The following is an 18742-nucleotide window of genomic DNA, read 5'->3' as shown; positions in this document are numbered from 1 at the left end:
TGCTGAGTACAGATTGGTAGAAAAGAGGAAATTAACAGTCTAACTTAGACTACCAATCATTACGGAAAGACAGAACTCGTATACTGGGATAATATACTTCATTAGGTAGAATGAAAGTCTTAGAGGGAAGGTGAAGTTGAAATGCACAGTTGTGATCAGCCTTGAGGAAGTGCATGGGAAGTGGTGGTAGCTTTTCCTGACAGAAAATGGAAGATGAGACAGGATATGACCTAACTGGATAATTGCAAGAACAGTATAATAACCAAATACATTTCCGTTTTGAATGGGGAAAAATTAGTGTGGCAGAAAGAATCACATTTGGCACAGACCAGTTGCTAAGTTCCTAAAAGAGGAAGTTGAGATTGACTTTCCTTTGGGAGAGGAGCAATAGGTCTATGGAAACAGGCAAGAGGAGCAGAAAAAGACCAAGAGGAAAAGGTCAGAGCAGCTTGCCAGATACCCTGCCACAACCTCACATATTTTATGAAGAAAAGTCAGTGCTTGAAAGGGCAGCATAGAGGGTTTCTCTTGCAGTTGGCACAGATTAGTACATATATTAGTAGATTAGAATTTATACTCCTGTCGCAGTCTTCAGTCTTTCTTAACATTCCTACTGCAGCCCCTCTCACAGCCCATGCAGTTTGGAGCGCTGTCAAGTTTGGACCGGTGAATCTGTAAACACTAAGACTCTCATACCTGTTCACCTTGTCAGGCTACAGCCCAAAACAAGTACTTTTTTCAGTACGGAAAGACATGGTAAGATTGGTGGGGTGGGGTAGGGGAAGCTTCTAAACGAGCTGAGCTAACACCGCGACACTTGACTATTGGGTCTGCTGCTTTGCGTTGAACTGCGTTTTCCCGAAGTCTGCAGGCATCTGTCTTAGACTGCACCAAAAACCTGCAAAGTGGGCGGGACGAAGACCTCTGACACAGCGAAAAGTGACGCTAGGCAAAGCCCAGTATCACTCCGCTTCCCGAAGCCGGATCCCCTTAAACTACACTCTAGCTCCTCCCGCTGCCGGATTTTGGTAATGGGAACAGAGTAGACCGTATTCTGCAGAGGACAAGGTAGATGCTAGTTACTAAGTGTGGGTTCCTGTGGGTTCCTGGGAACCGGAAAGAGAAGACAGTAACGAGAAATGATGTTAGTTATGGCCTTTTACCTTTTGTCTGAAAAAGCAAGTATCTCGTTCTAACTTCTAGGTTCCAGGCTGACCCCCAAAACACAGTCGCCGCCATTGTTTTGGGTCCTTGTGTCGGTCAGTTCCCCCTTATATATGGCATGGCACTCCTTGAGACAAGGAAATAAGAAAACTGCTTCTGATCCAAGGCGAGCAGGTTAGTGAGAAGGCGGGCATCGCTTGGGGGTATGAATGTGAATTTGGAAATGAGTGCTGTGGGCTTGGGAGGCAGGTGGTGAAAGCGAGGGAGGGATTGATGCACCGGGAATCATAAAAGGATATGCCTCTTTATTAGCTGCGTTTCCAGAAAGTCGCTCCACTTTAGACGAAGGTTGGGAAGGGGAAGGAGATAGGGAAGGGGTGTACTAGCGTTTTCCAACAGGAAAATGGATGATGATGAAGAAAAAAATGGGTTGTTGCTGCTGAAGAGGACAGTGATGGAGGGGGGGGGAGGTTGGAAACGTGCGTAACCAAAGCCCTGGTTTCAAACAGGCTTTCAACTCCAGGGTACTAACCTATTATTAATCACACCCCTCACTGTCTTTCTCCTTTGATCTTTAGGTGCATGTCATACATTCATTTAGCTGTGTAGATCCGTTCCGGTTTGCAGCACTTTAAATTTCTGTAATGACCACTAGGGGGCAGAAAACCTTAAGAGGAGGGAACAGGATAGAAAGAGCCTAGTGTCTGCAGAGTGGGCAGCCCTTGAATGTGGTAAATGGGAGAGTACTAGAGCAGATAAGGATATGGGATAATCTCCAGATTGCCTCTTTGTCAACTTTCCAGAAATGTCTTTCCTGAAGTCCCAGCTTGTTGCAAAAAATCGACGGGCTTTGGGGGGAGAAAAGGAAAAAAAAAAAACAAACAAGAAATTTGGAAATAAGGCTTTTTACTGTTTTTCCAGTCTCTTATAGTTTGTCTGTTCATTTCATCCCCACTAAGCCTAGTGCTCTTGCAAGATGCTTGAGTTGCTTCTTCATGGAAATTGTTAGACTTTAAGAATGAAGTAGAAGGGTTTGGAGATTTGGGAGTGGAAAAAGAGACGTAGACAATGTTGGGCAAAGAAGTACTTGTATCCTGAAGCATTTATGCCCCAGGTGTGATTCTCTTCCAAGAACTCAGTGTTCCTGGTACGTACCCTGCTTCTTCCATTTTTAGTTTGTGTGTTTGTTCATATTTGTGGACCTGTCCCTAAGTCTCTAGAAATAAGACTTTTTATGAAGGTTTGAACAAATATCATAACTTGGAGTTAGGAAGTCATGAAGAGAAATTGAACTCTATCTATTAATGTTGGTGTATGGGTTACAGGGACAGTATTGACTGAGATTTGAAAATTTCATCTCTTCTGTTTTGCCAGCTTATTGGTGACTCTAGCTTGTCCTCCTCTTGACAATTCAGTTGGTAATTTGTTATGCTTTGGATGTACACAATGGAAAAACCTACCTTTTTCCTTTCCGTCTTGGTTGTCATACTCTTATGTGTCATTGTAATCTGATTCTGAACTACAGAAATATCAGAACAATCATTGAAGAGGAAAATTGTGAGGAGTAAGAAAGGAGGAACAGCTTTGAAGCCAAGCAATTGGGGGAGGGGACCAGATGGAGGGAAACATTAGATGAATGGTACTTGGAAAGGCAAGAATATGCACCTGCAATCTTAGTTTCTTGGGAGGCTTAGATCTGAAGAATGTGGTTCAAAGAAAAAAACCGCACGTTTAAGACTAATGGCCAACTAACCAAGAGAAAACTGGAAGTAGAGCTGTGGCTCAAGTGGTAGAGCGCCAGCCTTAAGTGAAAAAGCTGAGAAACAGTGTCCAAGAGCTGAATTCAAGCCCCAGTACCAGCACATAAAAGGAAAAATATGGGTCAGAGACCATGATCTGTTACAAAAGTCAATTTCTATAGCTTCCTCTTTGCTTATTTTTCCATAGGTCTGCCTGAAGGTCTTATCATCATTGGAAGCAAGGAAAAGAGAAAATTACTCTGAATCAGTGAAGGTTGGTATGAATTTGGAAACTGCTTGGGTAGATTGGTGGCATAGATTAGTAGAGATGTGTTTCACTCCAGTAGGAATCATGATCCAGAAAATTCTCAGTCTCTCTCACTTCCATCTCACATTCCTGTTCTCCAGGAACTTATTTGATGTCTGGTAGTGAGAGATGTGGAGAGTGAGAGGTGTGGAGAATGGAGGAAATAAGAGAGATGGTTTGTTAAATGTACGTCTTTCATGTAGCACTGAATTTCCATACTTTCCTATAAATGTGCCAATTAGCATGAGGAGAAAAACTTTGGAAGAGACTTAAAGCCCAATTTCCTTCCTCCACCCCTAGGTCCAACTTCAGTGGCAGATCTGGTGGCCTGGGAGTGGCTGAAGACCACCGTCCTCCACCGGGCTGTGCCCAGGCACAGCCATCCTTCTTTACCTTGAGTGAGCTTCCTCAGCATATTGTCTATATTGTTGGCAGAACTTGTAGTTGCAAAGGGGGCTGAGTGACTGCTGGACTTTGTGTGGAAACACCAACTTGGGACAGACCTTCAGTGGTAGGGCATATAACTTGATCGTACCTTTAACTTGGACCATGATTGGTTCTACAGCCAGTGCAAGGGCTGCAGAAGAGGCTGAGATTGACCTGAAACTTGAAATCAGTAGTCCTGACTATACTAAAGTGAAAGCTATGACTCAGGCCAAGACAGCACTTGAGGCAGAACCAACAATAGAATTAGTGACCCACACCAAGATTTGTGATGGAACAATGGCTATGACACAAACAGTGACCTACACTCAGCCTGTGGCTGTGACAATTGAAGTGAGCCAAGTGGAAGATGTGACTAATATTCGAGTTGTGACTGAGACTTCATCTGATGTAATGCCTCAGACCAAGTCAATGGTCATACCAGTGTCTAAGGCCAATGCCAATTCTGAAACCAAATCTGAAATCAAGGTTGATGCTGGCAAAGAGGCAAAAGCTAATGATAAAGCTGATACTGATTGTATATCTAACATAGAGGAAGAAGCCAGCATCCAGTCTGAGACCAAGGACACAGGTAGTGTTGTCCTCAGATCCACCGATGAAGATGAAGAAAATGTCTGCTCCTGGTTTTGGACTGGGGAAGAGCCTAGTGTAGGGTCCTGGTTTTGGCCTAAAGAAGATACCCCTCTTCAAGTTTATAAGCCCCCACTTAAAATTCAGGAAGAGCCCAAGCCTACACCTGAGCCTGTCCTTACCCTAAAACAAAAAGCAGCAGCATGGGCAAGGGCCAGGTATGTTGTCCTAGCCCCAGTTGATGCACGGAAAAAATCTACGCCTCCAAAAGGGAACTGGACCCTGGTTGCCACCTTGATTGAAACTCCTCTGGGTATTCGGCCTCTGACCAAGATCCCACCTTATGATGGACCTTACTATCAGACCTTAGCTGAGATAAAAGAACAGGTTAAGCAAAAGGAAAACTATGGGCCTAGTCCAAAGAACTGCCGCTGTAATCCACGTGGCTTTAGTTTAGAGCCTGAGGAGTTTGATAAACTTGTTGATTTACTTAAGCTAACTACTGATCCTTTCATTCATGAAATAGCTACAATGATAATGGGCGTCAGTCGTGCTTACCCATTTACCCAAGATATAATTCATGATGTTGGTATAACTGTTATGATTGAAAACTTGGTCAATAATCCCCAAGTTGAAGAACATTCTAAAGCTTTAGCTATAATAAGTGAGAACCCTGAGCCTTTGGAAGAAGCTAACATAGATGGGCCCTATATAAGAGAAATTTGTAAAGAAATAAGTGCTAATTCTTTGAACTCCCATTTGCAACTGACTGCTCTAAAGTTATTGGTGGGCACAAGTATGAGGTTTGAGAATCATCATTTGATTGCCAGTCACATTCCAGATTTCCTTATATTGTTAAACAAAGGAAGTTTCAGAATCAAGTTTTATGCTTTAAGATTACTTTATTGCTTATCTAAAAATCAAGCCAATGTAAGAGAAATGATCACTGGTGATGTACTGTCAACTTTGGTTACATTCTTTAATAAGAATGAGTCAAAGGTCAATATTCTTAATACTCTTCAAATACTTGAAAATATAAATTTCCATTTCAAGAAAAGGGCAAAGCTGTTTACCAAGGAAGAGTTCACTAAATCTGAACTTATTTCCATATTCCAGGAAGCAAAATTGCTTGGTCAGAAACTCCAAGACTTAGCAGAGAACAGTGATCCTGAGGTGAGAGATAAAGTTATACGATTAATACTCAAACTCTGAATAGCTATTTGTTCTTCCAAAGCCTTGAGCAATATTTTTGGTGTTGCAATATGAATTCAGTGCACATTATAAACTGAATGCTTATGTTCTCTGTTGATTGAAGGAGAATTTTGTGGATAACAATCTTAACAGCTTGAATATTTGTTGGATTTTATTGTGCTATATAATATAAATTGAGGTATTTTAGTATTTATGCAATGTGACCTGATATTAATATTTATGCAATGTGACCCATTCATCCTGAGCAAGCTATGCTTCTGTGCTTTATATTGGTACAAATATATTATTTTGAGGTTTCATTTACATGCTCTTAATAAAGTTGCACGCTAAAACTGGTGAAAACATTGTCCTAGTTCTTCAGTTGAAATGCAGACAGAGTTAAATTACTAGCAACATAAAGATAGGGAAGAGCTTTGTCTTGTCAGTTTCTCTGTGTGTGGGAGCACAAACAGAATGGATTCGCGTTGGGAGATTGTATAGTTTCAACATGTTCAAGAATGAGAATCAGTCTGTAAGCAAGAAGATAAGACTTTGCTACTAGCAGTCTGTAGGCTCCAAGGATAGGGCTTCAATGGAGAGCAAGTGGAGAATAAGCCCTATGTGGGCATCTCTGGGAAAGTGGATGAGGACAGACTTTGGAGGAGTGGAACATACATGCTTTTTCATTGCAATCTGAATCCAAGAATTTATGCCTTTCACATAGGATGCGTCATCAGGATCTGGTGAAGCTCTTGGACACCCCCAAGAGGATTCCTGGCTCTCACCTCTGTTCAGTAAAACCATGGACATCTGTGGAAAATGTGGTTTTAAAGGGACCCAAGCTTACTCTGCCCTTATTAACTCTCTCACTACCATAGGGCATCAGATTTATTACTTTCTTTAAGGTTCTTGGGCTTCAGAGTAGTGTCGAAAGACCACTTACAGGAACTACTTCATACATGGTCACATCCATCTTACCTTAATGACTGTTGGCTCTTATCCTTAGTTTTGTTCTCTGGCCAATGCTGTGGGCTTGGTGATTTGCACCTCTTCTTTTTTTTCTTTTGGCAATATTGGGGTTTGAACTCCTCGTGATCTCTCGGCTTGCTTACTTGCTCAGCTGGCACTCTACAGCTTGAGCCACACCTCCAGCCTTGCTTTTCACTGCTTTTATTTTTTGAGAAGGAATCTCACAGACTTTTCTACTTGGACTGGCTTTAAATCTGAATTGTCTGGATCTCAGCCTCCTCTGTGTAATTAGGATTAAAAGCATGAGCCCCTGACGTGTGGTTTTACTTATTCTTGATGTTCATCTTTTGTTTGTGCTGATCCTTGGTCAGAGTACAGCTCTTTGTGTGACATACCCACAAGCTAACAAAGTCCTTTAGAAGTGTGTAGTTGGGAGGAAATTAATTCTACTATTTACACTACCTCATTTATTTTCATAGTTTATAGAGTCGAAGCCTTGTTGCTTGTACCACTTGAGACTTTCCTGTTTAAATTCAACAAAAGCTGGGCTCTGGGCAGGAGTTTGTAAGTAAAGAATGACAGAGTATAGACATGATCTGGGATTACCTCTGCCTCACCTACCCCCAAACTCCTTTGTTGTTATAATCCTCTTTATTTTACTGGCCAGAATCAGGAATGATATATATTAGGATCCATGTAGAAATACTGATCTTTCCTTTGACTTTACTCTGTTTTTTGTCCATTTGAGAGAAGGCTTAAACTGAAAATATCAATGTTATGAAATATACCTTTAGTGTTAACAGCTCTCTGTAGTTTAATTTTTATTAAAGACAAGTGTAAACCTAGCTTTCATACATCTAGGAACAAAACTGAAAGGCTGTTTGTCACTGTGGTATATTAAGATGGGGAAAATGCAGAATAGTTTATTTTTCAATGAGACATTACAATTTAGATGATTTTTGAAGTTCTTTATAACTTTTTTTAATCCACAGAAATCCCTTAGCCTATAATACCAGCTGTGAGTACTTCTCTCAGTATTGGAGATCTTCACAATACAGTTGGACCAAACCTTTTGGAAATATTCTGTGTCTCAAATACCCTGTGGAGTACACTCTTAATCAGTTGATGGCTATGGAATTTTCCAATATCAGCTAAAGAGAAGGGTGAGTGTGGGATGTGTATACATTTGTGTCAAAGCAGGACATTGATGGTCCCTCTTTGGGTGGTAATTGCAAGAGGCAAAATCATCTCCCATTGTTCCAAGCATATCATCTGTTATGTGTACTTACATTGTTTTGACCTTTTGGAGTGGAGTTGATGGACTATGTGATAATTCTGTGTTCAGCTTTTTGAGGAATCGCCGAACTTTTCCATAGTGGCTGCACCATTTCACATCCTTGTTAGCAATATGCAGTTGTTTCCACTTATCTAAGCCATTGATCACACTTACTTTCTAGTAAATATAAAATTTCTTTTAAAATTCATACATAAAAACATAAAGTTGTACATTTTAATTATATACCATGCATTTTGATATATGGACTTGGCTTGTACTGTGCAAATCCGGTTAAACATATCCATGTCCTAAAACATGTATCATATATTTATATGAAAAATTTTACTTTTTGAGCTTTTAAACTGCACAGGACATTGTAATGTATGATTACCCCAATGTGCAGTAGCCCACTAGAATTTCTTACACCTACCGAAACTTAATACCTGTTCATCAACCTCTCTCTACCTGTTCCTGGTGTCTAGTAACAACCATTCTCTTCTGGACTTCTGTGAGATCAGCTTTTAGATTCAACATGTGAGCAAAATAATATGAGAGTTGTCTTTTTATACATGGCTTATTTCACTTACAACAATGATCTCCAGTCTTACTCATGTTGTTACAAATGACATAATCTCATTCTATTTGTGGTTGAACTATATTCTATTTTGTATTTGAGCCACATTTTCTTTATCCTCACTTTTTGGACACATAAGTTGTTCCATTTCTTGACTATCAAAAATAGTTGCTCTAGTGAACACAAGAGTGCAATCCTCTTTAACATACTGATTTCCCTATTGGATGTATACCCTGTAGTGGGATTGCTTGTAGTTCTATTTTTAATTTTTTTGAGGAACCTACTGTGTTTAACAAGGGCTGTACCAATTTACATTCCTATAAACAGAGTGCAAAGATTTTATTTCTTCTACAGTCCCAGTAGCACTTGATATTTTTAGTCTTTTTAATAATAACCATTATCATTTGGGTAAGGAAATGTGCTTTTGATTTGCAGTTCCCTAAGTATTAGGGATGTTCAGCACTTTTTTCTATACCTATTGGCCATGTGTGTCTATTTTCTCCTATTCTGTAGCTTGTCTGTAGTTACTTCATTTGCTATGCTAAGGAAATTTTTGTTTTTATCTATTTTTGTTTTTATTTCTGTGCTTTTGAAATTTTGTCCAAAAAAAGAATCTTTCTCTATTCCAATGTCTTAAAGCATTTTTTTCTGTTTTTTTTTCTAGTAAGTTTTATAGTTTTAAATCTTATATATAATTCTTTAACATATTTACAGTTACTTTCTGTAACCAGTGCCAGGTAATATTTTAGTAATCAGTGAGAGATTCTTCTGTATGTGACAGGAGTACAGAACCTCTGGTCTAGAAAATTATTTGGTATATGACAGAACAGACACATGCTTCTTTTTTGGCTGCTTATGGCCATGTACCTATAATCACTAATCCTGATTCCTTGAGAATGGATATTATAAAGATGTTGCAAATATTCAAATGGTCCTTGGCAGAATTTTCCCCATTCTTGGGGATATAAAATTTTCTCAGCATTGTTCTTTTATTTTTTTTAATTTTTTTATTGTGAAAATACTGTACAGAGGGGTTACAATTACATGGGCAAGATAATGAGTACATTTCTTTTTTTTTGTTTGTTTGTTTTTTTTTTTTTGGGTCCGGTCGTGGGGCCTGAACTCTGGGCCTAGGCGCTTTCCCTCAGCTCTTCAGCTCAAGGCTAGTGCTCTACCACTTGAGTCATAGCGCCACTTCCGGCTTTTTTTCTTTTTGCTTATGTGGTGCTGAGGAATCGAACCCAGGGCCTCAGGCATGCAAGGCAAGCGCTCTACCACTGAGCCACCTTCCCAGCCCATGAGTACATTTCTTATCAAGCATTGTAGCCTCCTCCTTTGTTTCCCCTTCCCATCCCTTCCCATCCTTCCCCCCCAGCATTGTTTGAAAGACTGTCCTTTGTCCAATTTATGTTCTTAGCAACTTAGTTGAAAATCAATTGATTATTCATATGTAAATTTACTTCTAGACTATGACGTTCCATTAGTCTGTTTGTGTGACTTTATGTCTTTACAATGCTATTTTGATTACTACACCTTTGCAGTATGCTTTTCTTTTGTTGGTTGTGGGGCTTGAACTCAGGGCCTGGACACTGTTCCTGAGCCTCTTTGTACTCAAGGCTAGTACTCTGCTACTTCAGCCACAGCTCCACTTCTAGTTTTTGAGTGGTTAATTAGAGATAAAATTCTCACTGGGTCTTTTCTGTCCAGGCTGGCTTTGAACCATGGTCCTCAGATCTCAGCCTCCTGAGTAGCTAGGATTATAGGCATGAGCCACCACTCCCTGGCTCATACTATGTTTTGAAATCAGATAGTATAGTCCTTCTTTTTTTTTTTTTATTGTGAAAATTCTGTACAGAGGGGTTACAATTACATGAGCAAGGTAATGAGTACATTTCTTATCAAGCATTGTTGCTCCTCCTTTGTTTCTCCTTCCCATCCCTTCCCCTCTCTCCCCTCCCCCTCCCCTCTCTCCTCTCCCTCTCACCACCCCCCCCTCCCCGCCCCCGCCAAAGTTGTTTTCCCACATAATGTCTTGTACATCTCATTGTGGCAATGGGTCCACCTGTATCCCTATTTAAAAAAATTGTTTTTTTCCCTTCCCCTCCCCAAATTATACCAACATCAAATACAGTGAAAACAGGGGTTATATCATGGGGGAGGGACATACAAAGCAACAAACAAATATCTTATAAATATGTTAGAAACAATAGCGAGAAAGAAAAAACATTTGAGTCCTTACCTTGGGGTTCATTTTGCCTAACATCAACTTATCTGACTGTTTCTACTTGTTTTGTTCTTTTTGTTCAAGATGGAGGCTGGGATAACAAGGATGGCAGACTTTTCTCCTCCTTTTAGTTAATTCATGAATCTAAGTAATCAACGCTTTTCAGAAAAAAACCAGTTTTTCAGTACCTGTCACATTACTTTATGAGCAGGGAAACAATTAGCAGATCACACAATCATTTAAACACAATTGATGGGCTGGGAAGGTAGCTCAGTGGTAGAGTGCTTGCCTTGCACGCATGAGACCCTGGGTTTGATTCCTCAGCACCACATAAGCAGAAAAAGCCAGAAATGGCACTGTGGCTCAAGTAGTGGAGAACTAGCCTTGAGCTGAAGAGCTGAGGGACAGCACCCAGGCCCAGAGTTCAGGCCCCACGACCAACAAAAACAACAACAAAAACCCACAATAGATTATAACACAGGACTGATTGGATGTCTAACTGTGCAATGTGTGCATATGAATTAATTTTTTTTCAGGTTTTAAAAATTATTTATTTTATATTTTAGTTGCTTGGTTAAATCTGTAATATATTTGTGAATATGGCAAGCTTTCTTGCTGGTTTCTTTTAAGAACTCTGCTGTCGTTTGAATTGGAAGCCTTATACATTGTTTCTTTTCTTTGCAGCCTTGAAAATATTTTCTATCTATTACCTTTGAAAGCTTGTTTATAAGATGTTTTAGGGCAGACTTGATTAAGTCTGGCTGGTGACCTTTGATGTTCTTTTATCTGGATATTTAGGAAAAATTTTGTTATTTTTTCTTTTTTACCAGTCCTGGGGCTTGAACTCAGGGCCTGGGCTCTGTCCCTGAGCCTCTCTGTGCTCAAGGCTAGTGCTCTACCACTTGAGCCACAGTGCCAATTCTGGCCTTTTCTGCTTATGTGGTACTGAAGAATCGAACCCAGGGCTTCATGCATGCTAGGCAAGCACTCTACCACTAAGCCACATTCCCAGCCCCTATTATTTTTAATTGTTATTACTTGGTAGTACTGGGGTTTGAACCTAGGGCTTTAACTCTTGTGTGGCAAGTACTCTACCACTCAAGCCACTCCCCCAGCATTTTTTGCTTTACTTATATTTCAGACAGAGTTTCTGGCTTTTGTTGCCCAGGATAGCCTTATATTGTAACTTTCCTATATGCCTTTGTTGTAGCCTTGATTTGGGTGTGAACTACCATAACCAGCTTGTTTGTTCAGGTAATATCTCACTACCATTTTCCTTGGGCTGATCTTAGTCTGTGATCTTCTTAATCTCTGCCCCCTGAGTAGCTAGGATTGTAGGTATGAGCCACTGTGGCCAGCCCCATTACTATTTCTTTGAAAAAGCTCTCTACTTCTTTGTCATTTTAAAGACAAATTATCAAAATTCAAATATCTTTTAATGTTGCTGGAATTTACCTATGCATTTTCTTCTTTCATCATTTTTTAAACTCAATGTATTTTTAAGTAGCCTGTCTTTTTAGTCCACTAATTCTTCTCTTTGATCTCTACTTCTAATGATACTTTCTATGTCATTTTCAATTTCACTTAACACAGTTTTATTTTGTATGTCTATTCTGGGGCTTGAACTCAGGGCCTGGGTACTGTCTCTTAACTTTTTCACCCAAGGCTGGCACTCTACAACATGAATCATAGCTCAATTTCCAGATTTTTGGTGGTTATTTGGAAACAAGATCTCAAGGACTTCCCTGACTGGGCTACTTTTGAATCCTTAGAACTCAGCCTCTTGAGTAGCTAGGATTACAGACACAAGTACCTGGCCTAGTATATTTTTAAAGTTAGGAATTTTGACTTGATAGGTTTGAACTGCTTCCATCTCTTTTACTTGAGAAGCTTAACATGACTCTAGCATATTGGCATTTTTCCACATTTTCTTGTAGCTTCTATTTTCTTTTCTGTACATTTTTTATTGTAAAAATACAGAGGGGTTACAGTTACATGAGCAAGGTAATGAGTACATTTCCTATCGTTTTCAACATAATGTCTTGTACATGTCATTGTTACAATGGGTCAACCAGTATCCATATTTAAGCATTTTGTTTTTTCCCTTCCCTAAATTAGAGAAGTGTACATACAAGATGCGGGGCACCGGAATCAAATACAGTGAAAACAGGGGTTATACCACGGGGGAGGAACAAACAAAGAAACAAAAATTTGAAACAATTGTTTTGAATTCTACTGAGAATTCGCAGGTGTTGATTGATGCATAGTTGGTTTCTGGCCCTAAGTATGTTGACAATTAAGTGAGCTCATGGTTCTCAGAAAATTTTGATGCTTGTTGACATATGATGACATCTGCGAGTAGAAGATTAGGTATTTATTCCAGCCTTAATAAGATGCCTTTCCACAACGTCTAAGCAGGTTGCTTATTTTCTCTGAGTCTTTTGACTTCCACTATTTCAGCACTGGATAGCGCTCAGGCTCAGGTTTACTAAGAATTTGCTGGGCATGTTTTGTCATTGTTTCAGCACTGGTGGGGGAGATCCAAGCCACAGATTGTACCAAATTTGAAGTTGGTTTGTTGTTCAGAATGAACTTAAAGAGTCCCTAAAAAGAATACAAACCTCCATCTAAGGTCAGGATAGGCCCAGGTAGTTTGTCCACCATATTTGATCTATGTTCAGACACCTGGGATCTTGAATAGATCTATGTTCAATCATATGCAAAGACCAGTCCCAAGCTCCTATGCAGTGCCTTGGCATCTAGCTCACTATTCTCTCCATGTTAAGCCACTTGCTTTAGGAGGAATGCAGTGGGAAGTTCTATGACCACTAGTCACACTGTTTGATCATACTCAGCTCCCAAAGCCCTTGAAACCAGTACACTACAGGAGTAGCAGCAGGACCCACACTAGGATGCATTGCTTACTGTCAAGGTAGATGTAGTCCTTAGAACACTACAACCAGCCACAGATTATGCTAGTCAGAATAGATGAATTGGCTGGAACCCCAAGTCTCGGCACCACGATGGGTTCAGAGTCAGCATCTGTCTGTGCTAATCTGTGGACAGCATTATTAGGTCTGCCTAATGTTAGGTTTCATCAGCCCAGTAATGAGTTTCAAGGCAAAAATTCTGTACTTGCTTTCTTGTTTATCCACTAATGGGAGGAGTCTTCCTCTTCACGGCATTCCCAATATTGGAAGAGGGGTTTTGGAGGCAGACAGTCTTCCCAGTAGATGTGAAGCTAGATTGCACCAGTCTCAAAGCTGCAGTGACTTGCATGTATTTAGGGGTGTGTGTGTGTGTGTGTGTGTGTGTGTGTGTGTGTGTGTGTGTGTGTGTGTGTGTGTGTGTGTTAGTGTGTACCAAGCACTTGCCATGGCTGGTTGTAATATAGGCCAAACACAAGTCTGGCCTACCAGGACACCCATATGTGAACACTTGCCTGGGGATAGTGGCCTTTTGGTGGCTGGTGCTTAATCTCATTACTACAGGCTCAGCATTGGGCTCCAAGGAAGTCTTATACTCAGTTTTCTGTTCTGCTACTTAGCAAGATGGAGTCTTGCTTCTCTGTCTGCATTCTAATGTTGAGAGAGGAAAGATGGAGGCTGTCTGGCTATATAGGGTCCATAAGCTCAAGACTGAGGTCTTGCCCTGACAGCAAGGGCTGTGGGGTTCTGTCCAGTACTGAGTCTCCCTCTGGTGAGACTGATAATGGATATCAAGTCTTAGGTCTAGACTTAATTCTCTCTCCTTTTCCAATCAAGAAGTATCTCTGTTCACTCTAACTTGTTTGGAATTGAGTGATATGTAATGTGAAGAGTGTTTCTTTCCCATCTTCTTTAATATATCTATTTGTTATATGAAAACCAGGTAACTCATCTGGCTTTCTTAGCACTTGAGGATAGTTTTGTGTGTGAACTACTGTTCAAGATGGTTATAGGGATAAGATCATTGGTGGCTTTTACTCAGCAGCCATCTTGTGTTGACCTCTCCATTTTTTTTGATGACCACCTTATTAGTTTTTATTTGTATTTCTCTAATGGCTAATGATGTTCAGCATTGATTACTACAACTTCACAGTATTTTGAATCAGTAAGTGTAAATGCACCAAGATTGTTCTGCATTCTGAATTCTTTTCCATCCAAATGAGTTTTAGAGCCAGATTTTCATTACATTACACAAAAAGTCATTGTGCTGAACCCAATCGCTCATTCTCATAATCCTCGCTACTCAAGAGTGTGAAATCTGGAGGATCTTGGTTGAAAGCCATCTCTGAGATTTCTAAGTTGGTGAGATTCCATTTCTTAAATGGCCAGAAAAAAGCTTGGCTGGAAGTATGACTTAAGTGATAGAGTGCAAGTTAAGCAAGCCAGCCAAGCAATTGTGAGGTCCTGAGTGTATACCCTGGTACTGGCAAAAACAAAACAAAAAAACAAAAAGACCCTTTGTGGTCATTGAGATTTTGATATACATTTTATTGAAACAATAGTTTGTTTTTGAGGTATTGTATAAGTTCCCAAACTATTTCAACATGGAATATCTGTATATTTACATATTTAGCAATACATTATTAGAGTTTTACTTATTTTTTTTATTTATTTTTTTGTCGGTCATGGGGCTTGAACTCTGGGCTTGGGTGCTGTCCCTGTGCTCTTCAGCTCAAGGTGAGCACTCTACTGCTTGAGCCACAGCACCACTTCTGGTTTTCTAGTGGTTTATTGGAGATAAGAGTCTCATGAACTTTCCTTCCTGGGCTGGCTTTGAACCGCGATCCTCAGATCTCAGCCTCCTGAGTAGCTAGGATTACAGGCATGAGCCACCGGCGCCCGGTTTGGGATTAGAGTTTTAGATATATACGTTCTTTACTTTCTTGGTTAAATTCATTCCTAGTTGTTCCATTCATTTATATATTGTGTAATGTAATTATTTGCTTTCCTCCTCTCCTTTCTTGACACTGGGTCTCACTATGTAGCCTAGGCTGGTCTCCAAATCCATGTAGCCTAGCCTAATCTTGAACTCACAGTCCTTTCAGTCAGTTCATTGCTGGTATATGCAAATATAACTGATAATTATGATTTGATCTTGTAACCCCACAAATTTGCTAAATTTGCTTATTAACTCCATAAATGTTCTTGTGAAATATTTGAAAATATGTTAAAGTAGGATTATGGCATTTACAAATAGAAATACTTTTCCTTCTTTTCCTATGTGGATACCTTTAATTTCTTTTAACTGTCTCATTGCTCTGGCTAGAATTTCCTGCAAAATTTTGAAAGCATTGGCGAAAATAAGCCTGTTTGTCTTGCTTCTGAACTTCCTCTTAATGCTTTTAGTCTTCTTATTGTGTATAGTGTTATTTGTGAGTTTTTTTAAATGCTCTACTATGTTAAAGATGTTCCCTTCTATGCCTATGAGTATATATTTTAAGGATGAAAAGGTACCAGATTTTATCAGATACTTTTTGTGTGTCAATGAAGATGATCTCGTGGAGCTTTTTCTTTTTTTAAAAAAATGTGTCTAGACACTGGTATCTCATGCCTATAAACCTAGCTATTTAGGAGGCTGAGATCAGAGGATTGAGGTTCAAAGCCAGTCCCAGGCAGACAGATCCTAGAGATTCTTATCTCCAATTAACTGCCAAAAAGCTGGAACTAGAAGTGTCTCTTAAGTGATAGTGTGAACAATTGTGAACAAGGAATATGAGTGAGTATGGAAGACCCTGAGTTCAAATCCCAGAAGCACCACAATAACTGTGTGTTAGTTCATATTCTGCTGCTAGAATAAACTGAATAAAATTTAAACAATGCAAGATTTTTTTGCTCTTGATTCCAGAGTCAGTGAAGTCCAAGGTGCTACACAGGTACCTTTGCTGTAGAGCTTGCTGCATCTTAGCGCGCGCGTGCACACACACACACACACACACACACATATATGTATATATACAAAAATACGTACATATATATGTGTATATACATATAGACATATGTATATATGTGTGTGTGTATATATATATATATATATATATGCATATAGAGAAACACACAGAGGAAAGACAGAGAGAAAAACAGAGAAAGAGAATATGAGAATGGGGGAGGGAATGAACTTAAGTGAGAATGGAGGTGGTTAAACTTACACAGGCCTACTCTTAAGGTAATTAATTCACTCTCATAACAACATTAATTCATTAAAGAAGGCACATGCATGACCTAATTTCTCTCTTAAAAGACTTACTGTTTTGTTTGGCTCTGGACTTTTCTTTTTTTGGAAAATTTTGGATAGAGGTTCAATCTTTTAATTGTAATGGGTCTGTTGAGATTTTTTGTTTCTTTTTGAATCTGTGTAAGCAATTTGTATCTTTAGAAGTTTTTCAGTTTAAGCTAAGTTACCAAATGTGGTATCGTAATTGGTATGTACAACTGTTAATTGTTCTTTTTTAATCTAAGATTTCTCTATGGTTAATAATAATGTCTTCACTTTTTATGATGTTACTTGTTAGTCTAGTTAAACAATTTTACAATTTGTTGATCTTTTTTTCTTTGCCTTTTTCTTTTGTGCCAGTATTGTGGCTTGAATTCAGGGCCTTGTGCTCTGCAGTGGATTTTGCTCTTAAGTTTGATGTTCTGTCACCTGAGCCACAACTCCATTTCCAGTTTTTTTTTGGTGAAGATATCTCACAGATTTTCCTGCCAAGGCTGGCTTTGAACTCTAATCCTCAGATCTCCACTAGGATTGCAGGCATGAGTCACCAATGCCCAGTTATTACGGTTCATTTTTATAATTGTTAAATAATGATACACTATTACTGTAAGGAAAATTGATTCATGAGTCATGCAGTTATCAGGATAAAGAAAGGGCAGAAAGCAAACTCAACAGACCAACAGGCTTTATTTGGACCTTGAGAGCTTGTTTGGAGGTTCTAGCAGGGGAGCGCAGCTACTCGTATACCCTTGACCGAAGACCGGTCCTCCTCTATCGGGCGGGGATGGTCGTCCTCTTCAACCGAGCGCGCAGCTTCGGGAGGGACGCACATGGAGCGGTGAGGGAGGAAGGGGACACCCGCCTAGCCAGCCAGATCAGCCGAATCAACCCTGGCGATCAATGGGGTGACAGATGTCGCAGCCAGATCGCCCTCACATCCTAACAACAGGCTTTATTTGGAAGTGGAGCCTGGGAAGGGTAACCAAGTTTCCTACAGCATGGCTGAAGGTGAAATGGTGCACTCCTCTTACATGTAGGCTCTCCTTAAATATTAGGCAGAAAAAATAAAGTCAGGGGTGGAGAAAGATGGAAGCCAGTGAAATGCAGGCAGGATAGGTGAGCAATGTTATTTTGACTGAGGAGTTTCAAGGTTTCAACAGTGTCTATGTTCATTAGGGGCGTCAGACCAAAGTCTGATGTGTCAGACCAATGTCTGATGCTGACCTTAATCTTGGTCTCAGACTGTCTTCCAAGACTGCTGGTGCATTTGCTCAAAGGGAAGGGGACGGGAGATGGTTCATCAGAGTCTGCAGCAAGGAAAGTTTTAAAACATGGCTGGGGGTGGGGAGGAAGGTGAGTCCTTTCAGTTTAAGTTATTTTCCATCACTCCTGACTCTGGAAACATAAAAACAAGGGGAAGGGGGTGCCAATGTTTTATCTGGCTACTTCCTGCTGATGTGGGGCGATGAGGGGAGTAGAGGTCTTATGCTTTCAGTGTCAAGCCTTAAACTTTTGAGCAGAAAAAATAGCTTTGACATGCTCCTGGGTTGCTGCCTGGGTTGCTGTTATGTGATTGGTCAAGAACTTCTCTGAGAGTCTGACTTGAATGCTATAGAGGATTAAATCTGCAATGACAAAAGACTTAAGAGTAGTTATGTTGGAAATTTAAAACAACTTATTAAACAATTTAGTTATTTCTGTTACATACTAAATAAGATTGACAGCAGATGCCATTAGGTCAATGGATGCAGGCTTGCTTGTTTTTTTCTCCAGCTTTTTTTGAAGGAGGCTTATGTACTCAGGGAACAGAGATAGTAGAGTAGAGTAGCTTTACATCAGGGTATTAATTTTGACCTTAGGAAAAAGTTTTCAGCTCGCAATTACATGCTCTATTTTGCCATTTTCTAAGCTCTGTCTTATAGAACTCAAGACATACACCATCTGCTACTTACTTGAACATTCTGTGGTTTGTCTTAAATTTCTCTCTTTCTAACAAATATTTAAGACAATTCTTCCCACATCCTTTTTTTTTTTTTTTTTTTGTCAGTCGTGGGGCTTGAACTCTGGGCCTGGGCGTTGTTCCTCA

The 18742-nt window shown here is 39.9% G+C and overlaps 1 protein-coding gene across 4 annotated transcripts; it reads left to right on the top strand.

Annotated features, from left to right (window-relative positions):
- The first annotated feature begins 1017 nt into the window (after nt 1–1017).
- Nucleotides 1018–6511, top strand: Armcx5 (armadillo repeat containing X-linked 5). 4 transcript variants are annotated; one of them, XM_042688178.1, is made up of 6 exons: nt 1018–1068; nt 1204–1338; nt 2124–2311; nt 3112–3177; nt 3511–5397; nt 6140–6511. In XM_042688178.1, the coding sequence occupies exons 5-6, from the start codon at nt 3760–3762 to the stop codon at nt 6317–6319; spliced, it is 1818 nt and encodes a 605-aa protein (XP_042544112.1). In that variant the 5' UTR covers nt 1018–1068; nt 1204–1338; nt 2124–2311; nt 3112–3177; nt 3511–3759; the 3' UTR covers nt 6320–6511. The 4 variants fall into 4 exon arrangements, with proteins under 4 accessions (XP_042544112.1, XP_042544110.1, XP_042544113.1 ...); XM_042688176.1 differs by lacking the exon at nt 2124–2311; XM_042688179.1 differs by lacking the exons at nt 2124–2311; nt 6140–6511 and having other exon boundaries at nt 3511–5754.
- Nucleotides 6512–18742: the final 12231 nt, after the last annotated feature.

Source organism: Dipodomys spectabilis, unplaced genomic scaffold (genome assembly GCF_019054845.1).
Source record: "Dipodomys spectabilis isolate Male_0828 unplaced genomic scaffold, ASM1905484v1 ptg000113l, whole genome shotgun sequence".
Classification (NCBI taxonomy): domain Eukaryota; kingdom Metazoa; phylum Chordata; class Mammalia; order Rodentia; family Heteromyidae; genus Dipodomys; species Dipodomys spectabilis.
The sequence above is the reverse complement of the archived record's forward strand: the minus strand, read 5'-3'. Positions and strand labels throughout refer to the sequence as shown.

What these genes read in the sequence shown, in the direction of transcription:
- Armcx5 (XM_042688176.1), top strand. Translation starts at nt 3,760, where the DNA reads ATGATTGGTTCTACAGCCAGTGCAAGGGCTGCAGAAGAGGCTGAGATT. An exon ending in CAGAGAACAGTGATCCTGAG is followed by an intron (nt 5,398 to 6,139) that starts GTGAGAGATAAA and finishes CCTTTCACATAG; the next exon opens with GATGCGTCATCAGGATCTGG.